Below are 19,232 nucleotides of genomic sequence, written 5' to 3' on the forward strand. Positions count from 1 at the left end.
TTCAAGAAGGAGTTAGATATATTTCTTAAGGCTAAAGGGATCAAGGGATATGGGGAGAAAGCAGGGACAGGGTACTGAATTTGGATGATCAGCCATGATCTCATTAAATGGCGGAACAGGCTCGAGGGGCCGAATGGCCTACTCCTGCTCCTATCTTCTATGTTTCTATGTTTTTATTAGCAAAACTATATATAGATACAAGATATTGCATTCCATTGAATGTTCACTTATGTTTTTAATTGTTTCATTCATCTCACATAGTTTGGCTGCAAATTTTCACCATGCCAGTGTTATCATCACTCTTCACTGAAACAAATATATATATTTGCATAAATAACTAGGTGATGCTATAAACTGTCTTCACTAGCCCTGCATTGTGGTGGGAAAATCAGCCAAAGGTCTCATGCCTCATCATCGTCAATAACCCCTGTTGGAAATATGTAAATGGACTTTGAGTGAATACTGGATTTGGCTCAACAATGATGCCCCCACCCTACCGATAAGACATCCGGCCAACAGTCACTGTCTTGCAGATGAAGAGCAACCACTTACTTGGGCAAGATGCCCAGTGCCAACAAAATAATGCTTCTAAGAGAGTAGAGGTAATTGCAGAAAAAGGAGAGAATTTTTTTTAACTAAGTGTTAAAAGCAATTGCAATTCTTTTTAGCATGTTTTCATTAAAAAAATGGATAATAAGTATTTGGGGGTGAATTTTCATATGGTGAGTTACACCCCTGTTCTGGCATTGAAAAAAGATTTGTGCCTGCTGGTGGCCTGGAGAGGAAGTTACATGAATTCCCTGGGTCAGCTTATTTCCATACCCACTGGAGTAGTCATTTATGTGATTAGTTGAAGTGCATGGAAACTACCTTGCAGCCTTTAAAAACACAGTTCAGCCTGTACACTCCAGCAGCAGACTGGGGGCAACCAGGTAAGGAAGAAATGCTTAGCTCTCTCACTTCACTCTCAGATAAGTTTGGTGTATGTCTCATCAATCCTTTTTATCATACTTTCCAAGAATTATGACTATACCGGGGCCATCTGGACAGAGAAAGCAGCAGGGCATCAAGGAGCAGAGAGACTCAGAACTTTTCCGATGCAGAACTCAGAGCCTTTCTGGAGGAGACAGAAGGAAGGAGGAGCAGAATCTGGGTGTGGATGTTACTAAGCCACCCAGGGATACCTTTCGTGCTACCTAATCTCTAAGGATGTGCAGCAATTGACAGGTGTGACTGTCGAGTCAACAGACGTTCTTTGTGGTGTCGTCATGAAAGATTTTCCTTTGCTGCAAGCACAAATGGAACAAGTAGCAGCTGCAATGGAATCTGCAGCAGATCCCCTGATAAGATCAATCGGTGCCTCCACCTCCACGGAAACACAGACTGCAGCTCTGGAGGTATTCAGGGACAGACTGGAGTGCAGCTTCCAGGTTGTGGCAAGCACTATGTCTCAAGGCATTCAGGGTCTGAGAGCTGCTTTTAGACAAGCCATACTTTATATCCAGGGCCCAGTGGAATGGTGATGGCTGGAGTCCACCTGTTTGTTACTACCATCTCTCGGGACAGTAACACATGCCAGACCATTGGTCTTGCCCCTCAGAGCACCATGCCTGTGGAACTTGGGAGGTAAGACCTAGCTGTCCAGGAGTAAGCTTGAGAGATGCAGCTAGCAGTGAGATACCAGTCATCTCAGTCTCATGACCCTTTTGTAGCGGACGGACTTGGGTGAGGAGTGCAGTGCGACCGGTGGCAGTTAAAAGCGGCAGATTCAGCGAGGCCCGACCAGAGCGATGGACCTGGGTGAGGAGTGCAGCGCAACCGGCGGCAGTTAAAAGCGGCGGATTCAGCGAGGCCCGACCAGAGCGACGGACCTGGGTGAGGAGTGCAGCGCAACCGGCGGCAGTTAAAAGCGACGGATTCAGCGAGGCTTACCAATTCAACAGCAGGGGAGAGAGGTAAAAAGTAATCAAAGTGTGACGTCACCAGGAAGCAGGTAAGTGATTGGTTGTTGAGTATTTCTCTCTTTTTTAAACTTTAACTCTGGTTTATAGTTACTAAGGTCTCTCTGGTGTAGCGGGGACTGTTGGTAAACCAGTTAACTGTAGTGTAATTAGTGGGATTGATTGATTTAATTTAAATTCAATTAATTAAAGGGTAAATCATGGCAGGAGAGCCCGGCCCCGTTGTATGCTCCTCCTGCAATATGTGGGAACTCAGGGGCACTTCATGTGTCCCTGACAACTACATGTGCAGGAAGTGCATCCAGCTGCAGCTACTGACAGACCGCATTGCGGCACTGGATCTGCGATTGGATGCATACTGGAGCGTTCACGATGCTCAGGACATCGTGAATATCACATTTACAGAGTTGGACACACCGCAGGTAGAGGTTGGACAGGAAGAAAGGGAACGGGTGACCAACAGGCAGAGTACTAGGCGCAGACAGGTAGTGCAGGGGTCCCCTGTGGCCATCCCCCTCTCCAACAGATACACCACTTTGAGTACTGTTGGGGGGGATGGCTTATCAGAGGAAGGCAGCAGCAGCCAACTTCCTGGCACAAGGGGTGGCTCTGCTGCACAGAATGGGAGGAAAAAGAGGGGTAGAGCTATAGTAATAGGGGATTCAATTGTAAGGGGAATAGATAGGCATTTCTGCGGCCGCAAACGAGACTCCAGGATGGTGTGTTGCCTCCCTGGTGCAAGGGTCAAGGATGTCTCCGAGCGGCTGCAGAACATCTTGGAAGGGGAGGGTGAACAGCCAGTTGTCATGGTGCATATAGGCACCAACGATATTGGTAAAAAGCGGGATGAGGTCCTAAAAGCAGAATATAGGGAGTTAGGAGATAAATTAAAAAACAGGACCTCAAAGGTAGTAATCTCAGGATTGCTACCAGTGCCACGTGCTAGTCAGTGTAGAAATAGAAGGATACTTCAGATGAATACATGGCTAGAGGAATGGTGCCAGGGGGAGGGATTCAAGTTCCTGGGACATTGGAACCGGTTCTGGGGGAGGTGGGACCAGTTCAAACCGGACGGTTTGCACCTGGGCAGGGCTGGAACCGATGTCCTACGGGGAGTGTTTGCTAGTGCTGTGGGGGAGGGTATAAACTAAAATGGCAGTGGGTTGGGAACCTGAGCAGGGAGACAGAGGAAAGGGAAACAAGGATAAAAGCAAAAGATAGGAAGGAGAAAAACAAAAGTGGCAGTCAGAGAAATCAACGGTTTAAATCAAACATGGCCACAGTAAATAATAATTCTAATAGGTCTAAGAGCCTTAAAAAAACAAGCCTGAAGGCTTTGTGTCTTAATGCGAGGAGCATTTGTAATATGGTGGATGAATTGGCTGCGCAAATAGAGGTAAACGAATATGATTTGTTTGGGATTACGGGAACGTGGCTCAAGGATGGCCAAGACTGGGAACTCAACATTCAGGGGTATTCGATATTCAGGAAAGATAGGCAGAAAGGGAGGTGGGGTAGCATTACTGGTTAAAGAAGGGATTAACACAATTGTAATGAAGGATATTAGCTCTGATGATGTGGAATCTGTATGGGTAGAATTGAGGAATACTAAGGGGAAAAAAACGTTAGTGGGAGTGGTATATAGACCTCCAAACAGTAAGGCAGAGGTTGGGGATGGCATTAAAAGGGAAATGAAAGAAGCGTGCAATAAGGGCACAGTAGTCATCATGGGTGACTTTAATCTACATATAGATTGGGCCAACCAAATTAGTAACAATACTGTGGAGGAGGAATTCCTGGAGTGTTTACGGGACGGTTTCCTGGACCAATATGTCGAGGAACCAACCAGAGATCAGGCCATCTTAGACTGGGTATTATGTAACGAGAAAGGATTAATTAGCAATCTTGTTGTACGAGGCCCCTTGGGTCGGAGCGATCATAATATGATCGAATTCTTCATTAAGATGGAGAATGAAGTAGTTGAATCAGAGACTAGGGTCCTCAATTTAAATAAAGGAAACTACAATGGTCTGAGGAGCGAGTTGGGTAGGATTGATTGGGGAATGGCACTCAAAGGGTTGACGGTGGATAGGCAATGGCAAACATTCAAAGACCGAATGGATGAGCTACAGGATTTGTTCATCCCAGTTTGGCATTAAAATAAAACAAAAAAAGTGACTCAACCGTGGCTAACAAGGGAAATTAGGGATAGCATAAGATCCAAGGAGAAGACATATAAATTGGCCAGAAAAAGCAGTAAACCTGAGGATTGGGAGCAGTTTAGGATTCAACAAAGGAGGACAAAGGGATTAATTAAGAAAGGGAAAATAGAATATGAGAGTAAGCTTGCATGGAACATAAAAACTGACTGTAAAAGCTTTTATAGATATGTGAAGAGAAAAAGATTGAGGAAGTCAAGTGTAGGTCCCTTGCGATCAGAATCTTCACAAAGGAGGACACAAATAACCTCCCAGAGATGCCGGGGAACATAGGGTCGGATGAAAGCGAGGAACTGAAAGAAATCAGTATTTGTAGGAAAATGGTGTTAGGAAAATTGATGGGACTGAAGGCCGATAAATCCCCAGGGCCTGGTGGTCTACATCCCAGGGTACTTAAGGAAGTGGCCCTAGAGATAGTAGATGCATTACTGATCATCTTCCAGAACTCGATAGACTCTGGAACGTTACCCATGGATTGGAGGGTAGCTAATGTTACCCCACTATTCAAAAAAGGTGGTAGAGAAAAAGCAGGGAATTATAGACCGGTAAGCCTGACATCGGTAGTGGGAAAAATGCTAGAGTCTATTATAAAAGATGTAATAGCAGAGCACTTGGAAAGCAGTGACAGGATCGGACAAAGTTAACATGGATTTACAAAAGGTAAATCATGCTTGACTAATCTACTGGAATTTTTTGAGGATGTAACTGGTAAAATAGATAAGGGAGAACCAGTGGATGTGGTGTATTTGGACTTTCAGAAGGCTTTCGATAAGGTCCCACACAAGAGATTAGCGTGCAAAATTAAGGCACATGGGATTGGGGGCAAGGTATTGACTTGGATAGAGAACTGGTTGGCGGACAGAAAGCAAAGAGTTGGAATAAATGGGTCGTTTTCCGAGTGGCAGGCAGTGACTAGTGGGGTACCGCAAGGATCGGTCCTAGGACCCCAGCTGTTCACAATATACATTAATGATCTGGACGAGGGAATTGGATGTAATATCTCTAAATTTGCAGACGACACAAAGCTGGGCGGGAGGGTAAGCTGCGAGGAGGGTGTCGGGAAACTCCAGTACGATTTGGACAGGTTGGGTGATTGGGCAGAAACATGGCAAATGCACTATAATGTGGATAAATGTGAGGTTATCCACTTTGGTGGCAAAAACAGGAAGGCAGATTATTATTTGAAATGGCAATAGATTGGGAGAAGGGGAAGTGCAAAGAGACCTGGGGGTCCTTGTGCACCAGTCGCTGAAGGTAAGCATGCAGGTGCAGCAGGCGGTTAAGAAGGCAAATGGTATGTCGGCCTTCGTAGCAAGAGGGTTCGAGTACAGGAACAAGGATGTCTTGCTACAGTTGTACAGGGCCTTGGTGAGACCGCACCTTGAGTATTGTGTGCAGTTTTGGTCACCTTACCTGAGGAATGACGTTCTTGCCATGGAGGGAGTGCAGCGAAGATTCACCAGGCTGATACCTGGGATGGCAGGAATGACATATGAGGAGAGATTGTGTCGATTGGGCTTATACTCACTGGAGTTTAGAAGATTGAGAGGGGATATCATCGAAACCTATAAAATTCTGTCAGGTCTGGACAGACTAGATGCAGGAAGGATGTTTCTGATGGCCGGGGAGTCCAGAACCAGGGGTCATAGTCTAAGGATAAGGGGTAAGCCATTTAGGACTGAAATGAGGAGGAATTTCTTCACCCAGAGAGTGGTGAACCTGTGGAATTCTCTGCCACAGAGGGCGGTGGAGGCCAGTTCATTAAATATATTCAAGAAAGAGTTGGATATATTTCTTGAGGCTAAAGGGATCAAGGGATATGGGGAAAAGGCAGGGACAGGGTACTGAATTGGATGATCAGCCATGATCACATTGAATGGCGGAGCAGGCTCGAAGGGCCGAATGGCCTACTCCTGCTCCTATCTTCTATGTTTCTGTGTTTCTATGATGTCCTGGGGCTGTGATGATTGACCTCCAACCACCACAACCATCTTCCTTTGTGCTAGGTATGACTCTAGCCAGTGGAATGTTTTCCCCCCGATTCCCATTTACTTCAGTTTTACTAGGGCTCCTTGATGCCACACTCAGTCAAATGCTGCCTTGATGTCAAGGGCAGTCACTCTCACCTTACCTCTGGAATTCAGCTCCTTTGTCAATGTTTGGACCAAGGCTGTAACGATGTCAGAAGCCGAGTGGTCTTGGCGGAACCCATTTTAAATGGACCTACTGCCTGACTCGGGAGGAGCTTCGGCCACTCAGCATTAGGCCCTGGGAGGATTATCCTGGCCACAGTGACAGCAGGATGGTAAGTCTTTCCCATGATTTTTGGGGTGCTATTGCTCTGTTTACGCCACGGGAGGCCCAGAAATTCAGCCCCTTATTTTCTACTGTCACGATTATTGGACACGTTTTTCTGTCAACATTTACAATGTAAGAATGGTATGTCAAACAGTCTCTTTCAAATAAGAACAATTACTTACAAGTTGGTAATGATCATTCAACTATCACTGATAGGCTACTGAATATTTAAAAAGCATTCAAAAATATCCTTACACCTGTTCTTTGATGATCTTAGAATGAATCTTGGCTACGCCATTCACTGCATGAGAACCCACAATGCAGAGGTGTGCCATATTTATCTTCTTTTCTCCATCCTCTTCTACCAGAGACATTCGTCTTAAACGCTGTTCATCGCTAGGATATATAGTTCTGATTTTCTGTGGAAGACAGCAATTGTAAAAAAAAATGGAATTTTTAAAAATAGACAATTTAAACTGCAATATAGTGAAGTCTGTTTGTGAATTAAGAGAATCATTCTGGTTAAATTACCAATCCATTCCAATAGGCTGCAGTTTTTTTTAAAGGAATGGACAACATTTAATTAAAGAGAATGGGGTAGAAATTGACCTCTTTGCACCTGTTTTATGGGCCTAAAATTGGCAGCAGGTCAAATTCTGTGGAATAATGTTTCGCGACCAATCAGCGCTGGGGTATGGGCATGCCATGTTGGCATTGGCGGCTGTTCAGGCGCCAGCCTGAGACACCGTTAGGCCCCCCACATATGTGAATGAGAAGCCTAATGCCTGCTTCAGGACCCCTGAACTAAACTGGTGAGCGATCACTCAGGATTCTTTAGCGGTCACCCCTTCGCATCTTGTACTCTCATACAGCCCTGCACTGCCCTACTTAAGCCGCAGTATTATCAACCCTTTCCTCCCCTGTTTCCTTGGCTTCTCCTCCAATTACAACAGGACACCAATGCTCCTCCTTCTGCTTGTACACTGAGGCCCTACTACTGCCCTCACAACTACTTCCCCCTCTTGCCCACACCTGCAGCTTCTTCCCGTCAGCCTGCACATTATGCTATACTGCCTCACAAATCTTCAAAACGCTTCAACAGGACACAATCTAACTCACGATCACTCTTTTTGAAGGAGAAGCTAACACACAACAGACGGAAGAATACAAGACCAGGAGGAGGCATGTGCTCAAACCAATGGAGGAGGCTGCCATCGACATAATTGGCAAAGAGAAGGCATGCAGCATTAGAGATGGCCAGCCTGGAGCCCATGCACAACAGAGTGCTTGGGCATCTTCCCTTCCTTCTCTCTTTATGCTTAAAACTCTCTCACTCACATACTTAGCATGGTGATGCATTGTATTGCCAGTCATCCGCTACTACTTACCCTTGACACTACATGCTAACACTTGTCCCTCTTCCCTCTTTCTAGGCCAATCAGACGTCTTAGGCCTCACTGCAGCACACACCGAGGAGAACCTTTCTGAAGACGCACCATCACTTGTGCTCACCCTTCCAAACACCAGCACATGGGGCATGCCGCAGACTCAAAGGTTTGTTACCTTTTTAAAATGTAAGCAACCAACCACAGGTTATTTAGGCATGGAGAAGAGCTTCAGCAGCAGATGGGCTGAGGCAGGGTGATGTTACTGAGGTGGAAGTAGTTGCTCTTTGTGACAGTGCAGATACGAGGTTGGAATAGGATGTCAAGGTTGCGAATAGTCTGGTTCAACTTGAGACAGAGGTTGGAAAGGGGAATGGAAGTGGTGGCAAGGGTAAATAGTTTGTGGTGGGGGCTAAAGGTTAGGTCATTAAAGCACTTCCTACACTGAATCCAGGAGCGTGGCACAATGCTCCTGCTGCTGACCTCCTTGGCCTCCTCCAGCCACACCTCCTTTATGGCAGCAACAGGTTTCTTCTTCCCGTTGCTAATAAAAAGTATCTCTTTCCAACTCCTCACTGCACTCAGCAGTGCATCAAGTGATGCATCATTAAATCGAGGCGCAGCCCTTGACCTTCCTGAATCTATGATGAGACTTCCCCCTCTCTTGGTTCAAACTCCTAACTCCTCCAAATTCCATCTTTGGATTGGCCCTTTAAATACCCCAGTTGAGATCGCGTCTTGCGGGTTACATCATGCCCGCTGCCACGTATTTGATGCCAATTATTATAATTAGGTGGTTGCATTAAATTGCCACAGACAGACACGCTGAAAGTTCTTCCGGGTTTCCCAGCCAATATCGCCCATCCCCGCTCCGAACGCACTCCAAGTTATTATCTGGGCCCATGTCTTCGGATGAAGATGCAAAGACGCAGCATTGTAGATGAGGAAGGGGGGGGCGGGGTGGGTTGGTGGGGGCCAAGGATAGATCTAGAGGTAAAGGTACAGGTGTAAGAAAAGAAGACATTGCTGGAAATTCTCTGGATAAAATTTTATAGTTAAGAGTGGAACCAAGTGAGGGCAGTGCCACAGAGGTGGACAATGGTGAAAAGGTGTTAGAGGGGTATGGTGTGGTCAAAGGCTGCACAAAGCTCAAGGAAGGTGAGGAGGGAAAATGCACCACTGTCACAGTCACACAGAATGTCACTTATGACTTTGGTTAGGGCTGTTTCAGTGCTCTGGCAGCGGTGGAAACCTGATTGCAGAAATTCAAACATTAAGGGAGAAATTAGTGGAATCAGGGTGAGGGCAGGGGCAAGTCCAGAGGCAGTTTTGGCTTGATGGGCAAAGGGAAGGACTGGAAGCAGTAGAGGCAGCTCAATGTATAGTCTTAATCTTAGTGAAAAGAAGTCCCTGAGATCCTTGTACTTATTGTTGAAGGTGAGGATGGAGTAAACAGCAGGGGTGGGGGGTGGGGTAGTGGTTTAAGGAGACACTTTGGAAGGACAGAAAAGAAGCTAGGAGTTATCTGAGTCTCCATCTCTTTTTCCTGACCTTTGCATCTGGGGAAATGAGCCCTCCCCTAGGCTGGTCAGGAAAATCTACCCTCATGTGAAATATTCAATCAGTAGAAAAAAACATCATTAGGGTGACAGGAAGTAAATGTGGCACAGGATTACTTTTAATATGTTACTAGTAGATATCCTGTGGGAGGAGTGGGCTGGGTACATGAACAGATGTGAGATGAGGAGTGATGAGCAGGAGGTGTGGCAAGGTTAGGATGAAGACTGATAGCCTTCATTGTCCTCCACGCTTGTCCTCCAAAATACTGGCAGACCCCAAACCTCCACTGCACTGGTTTCATCTACCCATCCAATCCTAATTTTCTCATTCAATGCAATACAGCCAGATGCAGGCCAAGTCCCCCAGTTGTCTCATCCCCCCACCTGTCCCATCTCCCCTCTGACCTCCCACTTTTACCATTATCCCTTCACCAGGTGACACCATTGATGGCATGAATGGATAATGGTGGTAGCAGGTCATGAGGGAAGCAGGTGGGTACATAAGACCGGGGTGGGAGAGAAGGGTAATCGTTCTCTGCCGAGTTCCCTCCATAATGTCAGATTTTCCAGACTACTAAATCTCCAACCCTTATGTGTTGCTAGACCCTGGAATATCCCTTCCAGATCCCAGGAACTCCTGTCTATAACTGCCAGATCACACAGCCTTTCACCCTGCCAAGCTCTCTCAGAACCCACAAACCAGTCCTACTGCTGCACAATTCTGAGATTTACCTCCCTAATTCTTCTAGACTCCAGCAGTTTCCTCAGTGCTATCATGTCTTGGAATCCTCAATCCATTTTACCAAGCATGAAGGTATAGGAATCAGCTTATTCATGATGAGCAATGCCATGGGATATACGCTAGTATCTATATATATAAAAGGATATGTCTGTCTGTCTGTCTCTCTGTCTGTCTGTCTCTCTGGCCGGCTATACAATCAAAAGTTATAGAGCGTACCTACACATATGTTATATCAAAAGAAAGCTCATCATTAGGGGACTCTTGTAGGCGTATTTACTTTTTGCTCAGCCAAACATTGTGCCGACGGTATCCAAAAAACGTTCAAAATTCCTCTCATTATCCACTCATTTGCATCGAGTGGGGGCGGGTTCATTGTGTGTGTGGGCGGGCCATCCTACAGTTGAGTGACGTGATGATTGACCAATCCTACAGTTCAGTGACCTGACGGTTGACCAATCGGTGCGTGTGGGGCGGGCCTTATCATTCTGAACCGAGGTGAGTCGCCGCCATCTTGATTCCAAACTTTTAATTTCTTTTTCCCACTTTCTGCGTGTTTCTTTTCAAATCTACATTTCCAGCAAAAAAAAAGTTGCTTTTAAAACACAAATTGTTTTTAAAAAAAGTTAATTAATTTGTAAATCTTTTCTCTAACATCTAGAATTTTCCTACCTTTCACCGTTTTTCCAGGCCTGTAAATCTGGGCCTCTGTTGCCCAGCCACGCCCGAGCTAGGCACCTCCCGTCGTGCTCAACAAGCGGCCCGCGATCGCCGCCATCTTTGTGAAGGCTGGCGGGGGCGGGCCTGAGCCGAGCGTCGCCACCGCCGCCATCTTAGTAAAGGTGGGTGGGGCAGGAGTCAGCGCGCGCGACTTGAGTCCGGCCGGGCCTCACGCGGTAGGTTGCGCGGCGGCGTCTCTCTCTCTGCTCTTGAAGCTGGCTCGGGTGGGGGGCGGGGTTCGTGAGATCGGGGTTCGGCAGATCGGGGCTCGGGAGATCGGGGCTCGGGAGATCGGGCCTCGGGAGATCGGGGGGCGGGGCTAGGGAGATTGTGCCTCGGGAGATCGGGGGCGGGACTCGGGACTCGTGAGATCGGGCCTCGGGAGGGCGGGGCCGCGGGGGGGCGGGGCTCGGGAGGGCAGGGCTCGGGACATCGGGGGGCGGGGCTCGGGGACTTCCCCTCCCCCCCATCCCCCTTCTTCCCCCTCCCCCATCCCCCTTCTTCCCCCCTCCCCCTTCTTCCCCTTCCTCCCTTCTTCCCCCTCCCCTTCTTCCCCCTCCCCCCTTTTCCCCCCTCCTCCCCCTTCTTCCCCCTCTCCCTTTCCCCTCCCCCTCTTCCCCCCCTCCTCCCTTCCCCCTCCCCCCTCTTCCCCCCTCCCCCCTCTTCCCCCCTCCTCCCTTCTTCCCCACTCCCCCTTCTTCCCCCCTCCCCCTTCTCCCCCTCCTTCTTCCCCCTCCCCCTTCTTCCCCCCTCCCCTTCTTCCCCCCTCCCTTTTCCTCCCCCTCCCCTTTCCTCCCCATTTTCTCCCCTCTTCCCCTCCCCCCCTCCCCCTTTCCTCCCCACCTCCCAGTCTCTCTCTCTCTTCCCCCCAGTCGCTCTCTCTCTTCCCCCCAGTCGCGCTCTCTCTCTTCCCCCCAGTCTCTCGCTCTCTCTCTTCCCCCCAGTCTCTCGCTCTCTCTCTTCCCCCCAGTCTCTCGCTCTCTCTCTTCCCCCCAGTCTCTCGCTCTCTTCCCCCCAGTCTCTCGCTCTCTCTCTTCCCCCCAGTCTCTCGCTCTCTCTCTTCCCCCCCAGTCTCTCGCTCTCTCTCTTCCCCCCCAGTCGCTCTCTCTCTTCCCCCCAGTCGCTCTCTCTCTTCCCCCCAGTCGCTCTCCCTCTTCCCCCCCAGTCGCTCGCTCTCTCTTCCAACAACAACATGCCCTCAAAAGGCCCTCGGCACCGCCGGGCACTTCAGCTAGTAATATATATAAACAGTGCATCTAGCAGTTATGCTCACATTTTTATGTCACACTTCAAAAATTCAGTAAATTCAGTCAGTAACTTGCCCCTCACACCAACATAACGCTTCTAACAAGTACTTGGTATTTTCAACCCTTCAGCCAATTCCTTATCCAATCCCAAGGTTTAAATTAATTCCCATAGATTCGTGTTTAACTAATAGCCTTTCATGTGGAATTAAATTATTTTTTGAAGTCTAGGCTATAGAGCTTCCACAGTCCACAGGTTGTCATTTCCTCAATGATAGAGGGGTTTGGGCAGGCAGGATCTTCCCCTTCTATATCATCTTGACTGCTTGCTGGCCCACACCACTGCTGTTTGCTAGGTTTAGTTACAGATGGCTAACTCCTAATTTCATTATTTGACAAAGAATTGAAGTAAGTCTAGTGGGTCTTTTTTAAAAATTCATTCATGGAATGTGGGCGTCGCTGGCAAGGCCAGCATTTATTGCCCATCCCTAATTGCCCTTGAGAAAGTGGTGATGAGCTGCCTGCTTGAACCACTGCTGTCCATGTGGTGAAGGTACTCCCACAATGCTGTTAGATTGGGAGTTCCAGGATTTTGACCCAGCGACGATTTCCAAGTCAGGATGGTGTGTGACTTGGAGGTGGTGGTGTTCCCATGCATCTGCTGCCCATGTCCTGCTAGGTGGTAGAGGTTGCGGGTTTGGGAGGTGCTGTTGAAGAAGCCTTGGCGAGTTGCTGCAGTACATCTGGTAGATGGTACACATGGCAGACACGCTGCGCTGGCGGTGGAGGGAGTGAATGTTTAAGGTGGTGGATGGAGTGCCAAACAAGCGGGCTGCTTTGTCCTGGATGGTGTCAAGCTTCTTGAGTGTTGATGGAGCTGCACTCATCCAGGCAAGTGAAGAGTATTCCAGTACACTCCTGACGTGTGCCTTATAGATGGTGGAAAGGTTTTGGGGAGTCAGGAGGTGAGATACTTGCCACAGAATACCCAGCCTCTGACCTGCTCTTGTAGCCACAGTATTTATGTGGTTGGTTCAGCTGAGTTTCTGGTCAATGGTGACCCCTCAGGATGTTGATGGTGGGGAATTTGACGATGATAATGCCATTGAATGTCAAGGGGAGGTGGTTAGACTCCCTCTTGTTGGAGATGGTCATTGCCTGGCACTTGTGTGGCGCAAATGTTACTTGCCACTTATCTGCCCAAGCCTGCATGTTGTCCAGGTCTTGCTGCACGTGGGCATGGGCTGCTTCATTATCTGAGGAGCTGCGAATGGAACTGAACACTGTGCAGTCATCAGCGAACATACCCACCTCTGACCTTATAATGGAGGGCAGGTGAAGCAGCTGAAGATGGTTGGGCCTAGGACACTGCCCTGAGGACCTCTGCAGTGATGTCCTGGTGCTGTGATGATTGGCCTCCAACAACCACAACCATCTTCCTTTGTGCTAGGTATGACTCTAGCCAATGGAGAGTTTTCCCCTCAATTCGCATTGACTTCAATTTTACTAGGGCTTCTTGTTGCCACACTCGGTCAAATGATCCTTTTATGTTAAGGGCAGTCACTCTCACCTCACCTCTGGAATTTAGTTCTTTTGTCCTTGTTTGGACCAAGGCTGTAATGAGGTCTGGAGCCGAGTGGTCCTGATGGAACCCAAACTGAGCATTAGTGAGCAGGTTATTGGTGAGTAAGTGTCGCTTGATAGCACTGTCGATGACACCTTCTATTACTTTGCTGATGATTGAGAGTAGACTGATGGGGCAGTAATTGGCCGGGTTGGATTTGTCCTGCTTTTTGTGGACAGGACATACCTTTGCAATTTTCCACTTTGTCGGGTAGATACCAGTGTTGTCGCTGTACTGGAACAGCTTATACTCTTTCTTGTGACCAATGTGTCCTAAAGTCAGCTCCCATAGGCAAAGCTACAAACCAAAACAAAACCTGTGCGTAAAGTAATCTAGCATAGTGTACCCAGAGTGAACAACAGACTCGTATCACGCCCCTGGATTATTACACAGAATTTTTATTGCTCTCCCAAGTCATCTCAGAAGACAATTGATACCCGTCATGTCAGATACTTATAACAAATTAAAGTCCCAAACAGATTTATTCACAAAGTCATTTACAGCAGCAAGCAGTAACAATGAGCTGTTGAAACCAATCAAAATAACACAGCAACTTTAAGCTAGTTCATGAAAGGGTTAAATGGATAAATCAATCAGTTGAGTTATTTTGAATGGTTTTCTTTGCTTATCTTTTAAACGTTAAACAAATGCTCCTCATCCAAATTCCTAATGGTTACAGTCTTTCTTGGAATTACTTGGGTATTCTTACCTTTGGAGTTGGGACTTGCTTCCACATTTGTCACAGCAGATTAGAACTAATTGGTATATCAAAATGTTTAATGCTTATTCTCTTGAAACCCTTTGAAATACAGTCGCCCCTTTGAAAAGTCAACTTGCAAAACAGGGGCACAACTTCACTCAAATAATAAACAGCAAACCCCATATATAAAGGCCAGCTGTGAGAGCCAATGTTTCACTGTTATGCACCAGGGAACACTTATTTCCCAGTCACAAATTAGAGGAAAAAGGAGTGGAGACCCATGATGTTGGGTGTTTGCTTCCTTTGTACTTGTATATTCTGGAGAAGGGGGGGGGAGGGTGTGGGCAGAACAATCGCATCTATAGTAGTCACTGTGTGGAGGGGAGCGGCGGCAGCAGAGGCAGCAGCTTAAAAGGAGCTGAGCGGTGACTTAAAAAAAACAAAAAATCAAGGAGTGACATCACAGGACAGCAGGAGGCGGAGTATAAATCGAGCGGGAGGCCCAGAGAGAGTACAGATTGGAGCAGCGGTGGCGGCAGCGAGGAGGCAGAGTACCTCCAGTGAAAACAACAACAAAATCAACAACTGCAAAACAGCTAAAGTGACATCATAACACAGTGCTGGAAAGGGAGGATGTCCTGAAGGGGTCAAGGACAGAATCTATATGGCTAGAGTTAAGAAATAATAGAGGTGCCATTACACTATTAGGTGTATTATATAGACCACCAAATAGTGGGAAAGATATGGAGGAGCAAGTTTGCAGAGAAATTACAGAGAGGTGTAAGAACTATAGAGAAGTAATAATGAGGGATTTCAACTATCCTAATATAGACTGGGATTGTAATAGCGTTAAGGGCAGAGAAGGAGAAGAATTTCTGAAGTGTGTTTAGGAGAGCTTTCTTGATCAGTATGTTACCGGCCCAACAAGGGAGGAAGCATTGCTGGATCTGGTTCTGGGGAATCTTCTTCTCTTCTCTTCTTAGGCAGTCCCTCGGAACCGAGGATGACTTGCTTTCACATTAAAAATGAATTCTCAGGTGACTGATGAGTCCAATGCGGGACCTACAGTTTCTGTCACAGGTGGGGCAGACGGTGGTTGAAGGGGCGGGTGGGTGGGGTGCTTGGGTTGACGTGTGCTCCTTGCGTTGCCTGCGCTTGGCTTCCGCTTGCTCCCGGCGAAGAGTCTCGAGGTGTTCGGCGCCTTTCCGGATGCTTCTCCTCCACTTTGTGCGGTCTTGGGCCAGGGATTCCCAGGTGTCGGTGGGGATGTTACACTTTTTCAAGGAGGCTGGGGAATGAGGTAGGTCAAATGGAGCAAGTGTCAGTCGGTGAACATTTAGGGAACAGTGATCATAGTATCATAAGGTTTACATTATCTATGGAGAAGGACAGGGAGCAATCTTGAGTAAAAATGTTTAACTGGGGAAAGGCCAATTTCAGTGGGATGAGAACAGATCTGGCCTGGGTAAACTGGAATCAAAGATTGACAGGCATTACTGTAATGGAACAATGGGCTGCCTTTAAAGAGGAAATAGTTCAGGTACAGTTGAGGTACATTCCCACTAGGGGGAAAGGCAGGGCAACTAAAATCACGGCTCCCTGGATGACAAAAGTGAGAGAGAATATGATGAAGCAGAAAAAGAGTGCGTATGACAGATGTCAGGTTGCAAATACATCTGAGAATCAGGCTATATATAGAAAGGTCAGAGGAGAAGTGAAAAAGAAAATAAGAGGGGCAAAGAGAGGGTATGAGAATAGAATGGCAGCCAACATAAAAGGTAATCCAAAAGTCTTCTATAGGCATATAAATAGTAAAAGGGTAGTAAGAGAAGGGATGGGACCGATTAGGGACCAAAAAGGAGACCTACTCATGGAGGCAGAGGGTATGGCTGAGGTACTAAACGAGTACTTTGCATCTGTCTTCACCAAGGAAGAGGGTGCTGCCATAGACATAGTAAAGGAGGTGGTAGCGGAGATACTTGATCGGATGAAAATTGATAAAAAAGGAGGTATTAGAAAGGCTGGCTGTACTTAAAGTAGATAAATTACCAGGTGTGGATGGGATGCATCCTAAGATGCTAAGGTAATTGAGGGAAGAAATCGCGGAGGCACTGGCCATAATATCCAATCCTCCTTAGATACGGGGGTGGTGCCAGAAAACAGGAGAATTGTAAATGTTACACCATTGTTCAAAAAAGGGTGTAAAGATAAACCCAGCAACTACAGGCCAGTCAGTTTGACCTCGGTAGTGGGGAAGCTTTTAGAAACAGTGATCAGGGACAAAATTAACAGTCACTTGGACAAGTGTGGATTAATTAAGGAAAGCCAGCACAGATTCGTTAAAGGCAAATCGTGTTTCACTAACTTGATTGAGTTCTTTGATGAGGTAACAGAGAGGGTTGATGAGGGTAATGCAGTTGACGTAGTGTACATAGATTTCCAAAAGGCGTTCGACAAAGTGCCACATAATAGGCCTGCCAGCAAAGTTGAAGCCCATGGAATAAAAGGGACAGTGGCAGCATGGATACGGAATTGGCTAAGTGTTAGGAAACAGAAAGTAGTGGTGAACGGTTGTTTTTCGGACTGGAGGAAGGTATACAGTGGTGTTCCCCAGGGGTTGGTTCTAGGACCACTGCTTTTCTTGATATATATTAATGACTTGGACGTGGGTGTACAGGGCACAATTTCAAAATTTGCAGATGACACAAAACTTGGAAGTATAGTGAACAGTGAGGAGGAGAGTGATAGACTTCAGGAAGACATAGACAGGTTGATGAAATGGGCAGACATGTGGCAGATGAAATTTAATGCTGCAATGTGTGAAGTCATACATTTTGGTAGAAAGAATGAGGAAAGGACATATAAACTAAATGGTGCAATCCTGAAGTGGGTGCACGAACAGAGAGACCTGGAGGTATGTGTGCACAAATCGTTGAAGGTGGCAGGGCAGGTTAAGAAAGCAGTTAAAAAGGCTTACGGGATCCTGGGCTTCATAAATAGTGGTATAGAGTACAAAAGTATGGAAATTATGATGAACCTGTATAAAACACTGGTTCGGCCCCAACTGCAGTACTGGGCTCGATTTTGCTAGTGTGGGCGGGCTGGGGCTTGACAGGTGGGATTCGTGTCAGGGCCCCGACTCCGAAGTGAAGTGTTGAAAAATTGTGATTTTTCCCTAATTAGACAATTGATTTCCAGCGTGTGGGAACCCTGGCCAATGAGTCTTTTCATACAGAAAGTCGCCTCTGATGACATCATCCATGCTGCTGGATTTAAGACCTGCAAGCAGTCTTGCTTCTTCTGGAGACTGGAAACACTTTGGAAATTGTATGAAGGACCATGTCCATCAGCAAGCAAAAGTGTGCACCTCGCTTTGATGAGCCCTCCCCGAAAGCTCTGGTGCAGAGAGCAAGCTCTAATAAGGAGATGCTCTTCCCTTCCTCAGGGAGAAAAAAGCCACCCCAGCAGGCTAAAACTGTGTGGCTGCAAGTGGCCGAGGAGGTCAACTCCATATCAATGAGCCGCAGAACCTGGCTGCAATGCAGGAAGAGGTTTCATGACCTTTTCCGCACAGGAAAAGTGAGTATGACTTTCCCATCACCCTCAATCTGATCCCCAACGCCTCTCCTCACCAGCACTCTGCTTTGCCAACCTCTTCCTCCACATCCCACTTGACAATTACATCCCTGCACCCTTACCCTTCCCTCTCTATGGTCACATTCACTTAACTATTCTACCATGCAGCCCTCACACTCTCTATCACCGTGATGCAATGACAACAACTTACAACACACAGGGAGGGTCCTTTGTCTCCTTCTAAGCATCTATGCTATGCATTCTCTACACTCACTCCTTCATTCTCACTCAAACTCCACTTGTGTCCCTCATTGCAGGAAAAGAGAGCCCACAATAAGAAGGAAAGAGCCATGACAGGAGGAGGGCCACCCTCAGTAGCCCAGCTCACCGCCTGGGAGGAGACGGCCCTGGAAATCGCCGGGATCGAGGAGGATTCCCAAGTGGGGGACGGACAGATGGGCACATCACAGCAAGCTGGTGACAGAATAGTTTGGCATCTCTCTCATTGAAATTGCCTGAGTCACTGAAAATGAATCTGATGCTCTAACAGATCATCTGCACTATTCAATGTGCATGTAACCTTGACCTCACATCTCTAACTCTTTCCTTTATTCCCCCACAGGACCATCGAAAGCCCCCGTCCCCACTGTCCAGGAGGAAGATCCTGAGCTTCCAGACTCCTCAGAGGAAGCTACAACCTCTGAGGGCGCAGCGTCAGCAGAATTCAGCGCACCCAGCACCAGCGCAGACACTCACACCTCAGTGGAAACTTCGCGAGATAGAGTAGTGTTGGCACCTAGTGTGTCACAATTCACAAGTGAGCTTCAGCAGATGGTGGAGACAGGGTCAGCAGTGGAAAGTCCTCGTTGGAGGGCGCAGGACTCTGCCAGCTCGGCTCAGCTGCATGTCAACCCTGTGCCTCCGGGTCCATCCAGAAGGAGGGCGGTGCTAGAACTCAAGGAACAGGTGCAGGAGTCTCTGGCAGGTTTTGTCTCCAGGGTCGCTGAGTGTGGAGCGAATGGAGGAGTCCATCGCGCACATGAGCAGAGCCTTTGTGGAGGCATTGGCGCATGAACGCATCACCGCGGAAAGGCCCTTAACAACTACTTAATTGCCTCTATTATCCCATTTTGAGAGGCCTTTACGATTTTTAGACATTTCCCCCATCCTACATACCTCCTCTGGAACACGCCAGGTAATCCTGGTG

General features: G+C 47.5%; 1 protein-coding gene across 1 annotated transcript in view; it reads right to left on the reverse strand.

Annotated features, from left to right (window-relative positions):
• Positions 1 to 19,232, reverse strand: part of pygl (phosphorylase, glycogen, liver) — a 228,092-nt gene that overhangs the window by 63,227 nt on the left and 145,633 nt on the right. The window contains exon 11 of the mRNA XM_086003162.1: positions 6,734 to 6,897. Within this exon, the coding sequence (XP_085859288.1) occupies positions 6,734 to 6,897 (164 nt within the window). The remainder of the gene's footprint in view (positions 1 to 6,733; positions 6,898 to 19,232) is intronic.

This window comes from Somniosus microcephalus, chromosome 12, assembly GCF_052327205.1.
Source record: "Somniosus microcephalus isolate GS21.2 chromosome 12, FLI_Smic_1.0, whole genome shotgun sequence".
NCBI classification, from domain to species: domain Eukaryota; kingdom Metazoa; phylum Chordata; class Chondrichthyes; order Squaliformes; family Somniosidae; genus Somniosus; species Somniosus microcephalus.